Below are 1,412 nucleotides of genomic sequence, written 5' to 3' on the forward strand. Positions count from 1 at the left end.
CCGCACCGGGGCCTTGGGCTGCTGCTCCTGCGGCTCCGGTTTATCGACCTCCATGAATAGCCCACCTCGCTGGGCAGCTTCCACCTGCATGTGTCTGCCCCGCCAAGGGCTCCCCGCACGCCCGGGGATGCTGCCCCATGCCAGCCATCAGGGCAGCGCTTCATGCCTGGGGCACCCGCCCCTCCCCATCTCGCACAGTAGGAGCTTGGCCTTTAAATATTAATAAAAGCTTAGACTTTATTAAGAGAGGAGGCCAGGAAGCCTGCTAATGACATGCTAATTTGCATAGGAAATAGGCTGGAGCTGTGCCCAGGGGCTTCGGCCCCAGCCCCTCTAAGCACCCCCCAGCTGAGCTTGGCCCGCGGTCCCAGGCTGGGCTTCCCCAGCTGCCATGGGAGAGGCCAGGGCAGCCTTTCCCCGCGCCAGGAGCAGCACAGGGGGACACGGAGAGGCCACGGAGGTGCAGGCAGCTGTCCGGGCCAGGCAGGGGCGGGCACCGAGCCGCGGCCTGCCCAGCTGTGCTTGCCGGGCAGGCTCAGGACCCATAAGCACGGGGGAGGCGTTTCTCCAGGCCAGCAGTGCCCCCGTGCCCAGGCCACAGCTCTTTGGTAGGGGCACGGAGCTGCGGGGGGCTGGCACGGCCCGTCAGCGGCAGCACTTGGGTTTCTTCCCCTGCGCTGTCAGGTACACGTCGCTGTCGTTGCTGCTGATCCCTAGGAGACAGCAGGTGCGGGTCGCTGCAGGGGCACCCCCCACCCCGCCTGGCTGGCACGGGGCGCCTCAGCCCTGCGCGCCCGGAGAAGCCGCAAGCAGCGTGCTGCTCCCCGGGGTGGGGCGGTGGGGGAGCCTGCCCGCAGGCCCAGGACCCGGATACTCACGGACGACGTCCCCGATCTTCCTGGCGCTGCTCCTCTCCAGCTCGGCCAGCACGCTGCTCTCGAAGGTCAGCGCCGCCACGCGGAAGAAGAACTCCCTCACGTTCTCCCCTGCCGGCGGGACCGCAGCTCGGTGACGGCCCTCCCGGCCAGGACCCCGCTCCCCTGCCCCCAGTGCTGCCAGCCGGGGGGGCACGGCCCAGCCCAGCCTCCCCCCGGGTGCCCCTGCTCTGAGAGCTGACCTGTGAGGGAGGAGACGGCCCAGTACTCGGCCCGCATCTCCTGGGCCACCTTGAGAGCGTCCTTCTCCGCCAGGCTGTACCGCGCGGGCGTCTGCCGGAGGGGACGGGGCGTGAGCGGGAGCCTGGGGCCAGCCCCGCGTGCACCCAGCCAGGGGGAGGGCGATGGCATCATGGGGCTGGCTCGGCCCCCAGCCCCTGCCCTGAGCCCCCCAGTCCATGCCCGGGCAGGGCCCTCAGGGGACCCGCACTCACGCTCAGGTCCTTCTTGGAGCCCACCAGGAAGAGCAGGACATCA

The 1,412-nt window shown here is 69.8% G+C and overlaps 1 protein-coding gene across 1 annotated transcript in view; it reads right to left on the reverse strand.

Moving 5' to 3' along the window:
- Positions 1-217: 217 nt before the first annotated feature.
- Positions 218-1,412, reverse strand: part of RAB34 (RAB34, member RAS oncogene family) — a gene marked incomplete at its 5' end in the record, with an annotated part of 2,184 nt that continues 989 nt past the window's right edge. The window contains 4 exons of the mRNA XM_025214602.1: positions 218-713; positions 879-986; positions 1,118-1,208; positions 1,370-1,412. The exon at positions 1,370-1,412 is cut by the window's right edge and continues 24 nt beyond it. Coding sequence (XP_025070387.1) covers positions 646-713; positions 879-986; positions 1,118-1,208; positions 1,370-1,412 — 310 coding nt within the window. The remainder of the gene's footprint in view (positions 714-878; positions 987-1,117; positions 1,209-1,369) is intronic.

This window comes from Alligator sinensis, unplaced genomic scaffold (assembly GCF_000455745.1).
Source record: "Alligator sinensis unplaced genomic scaffold, ASM45574v1 scaffold1244_1, whole genome shotgun sequence".
NCBI lineage: Eukaryota > Metazoa > Chordata > Crocodylia > Alligatoridae > Alligator > Alligator sinensis.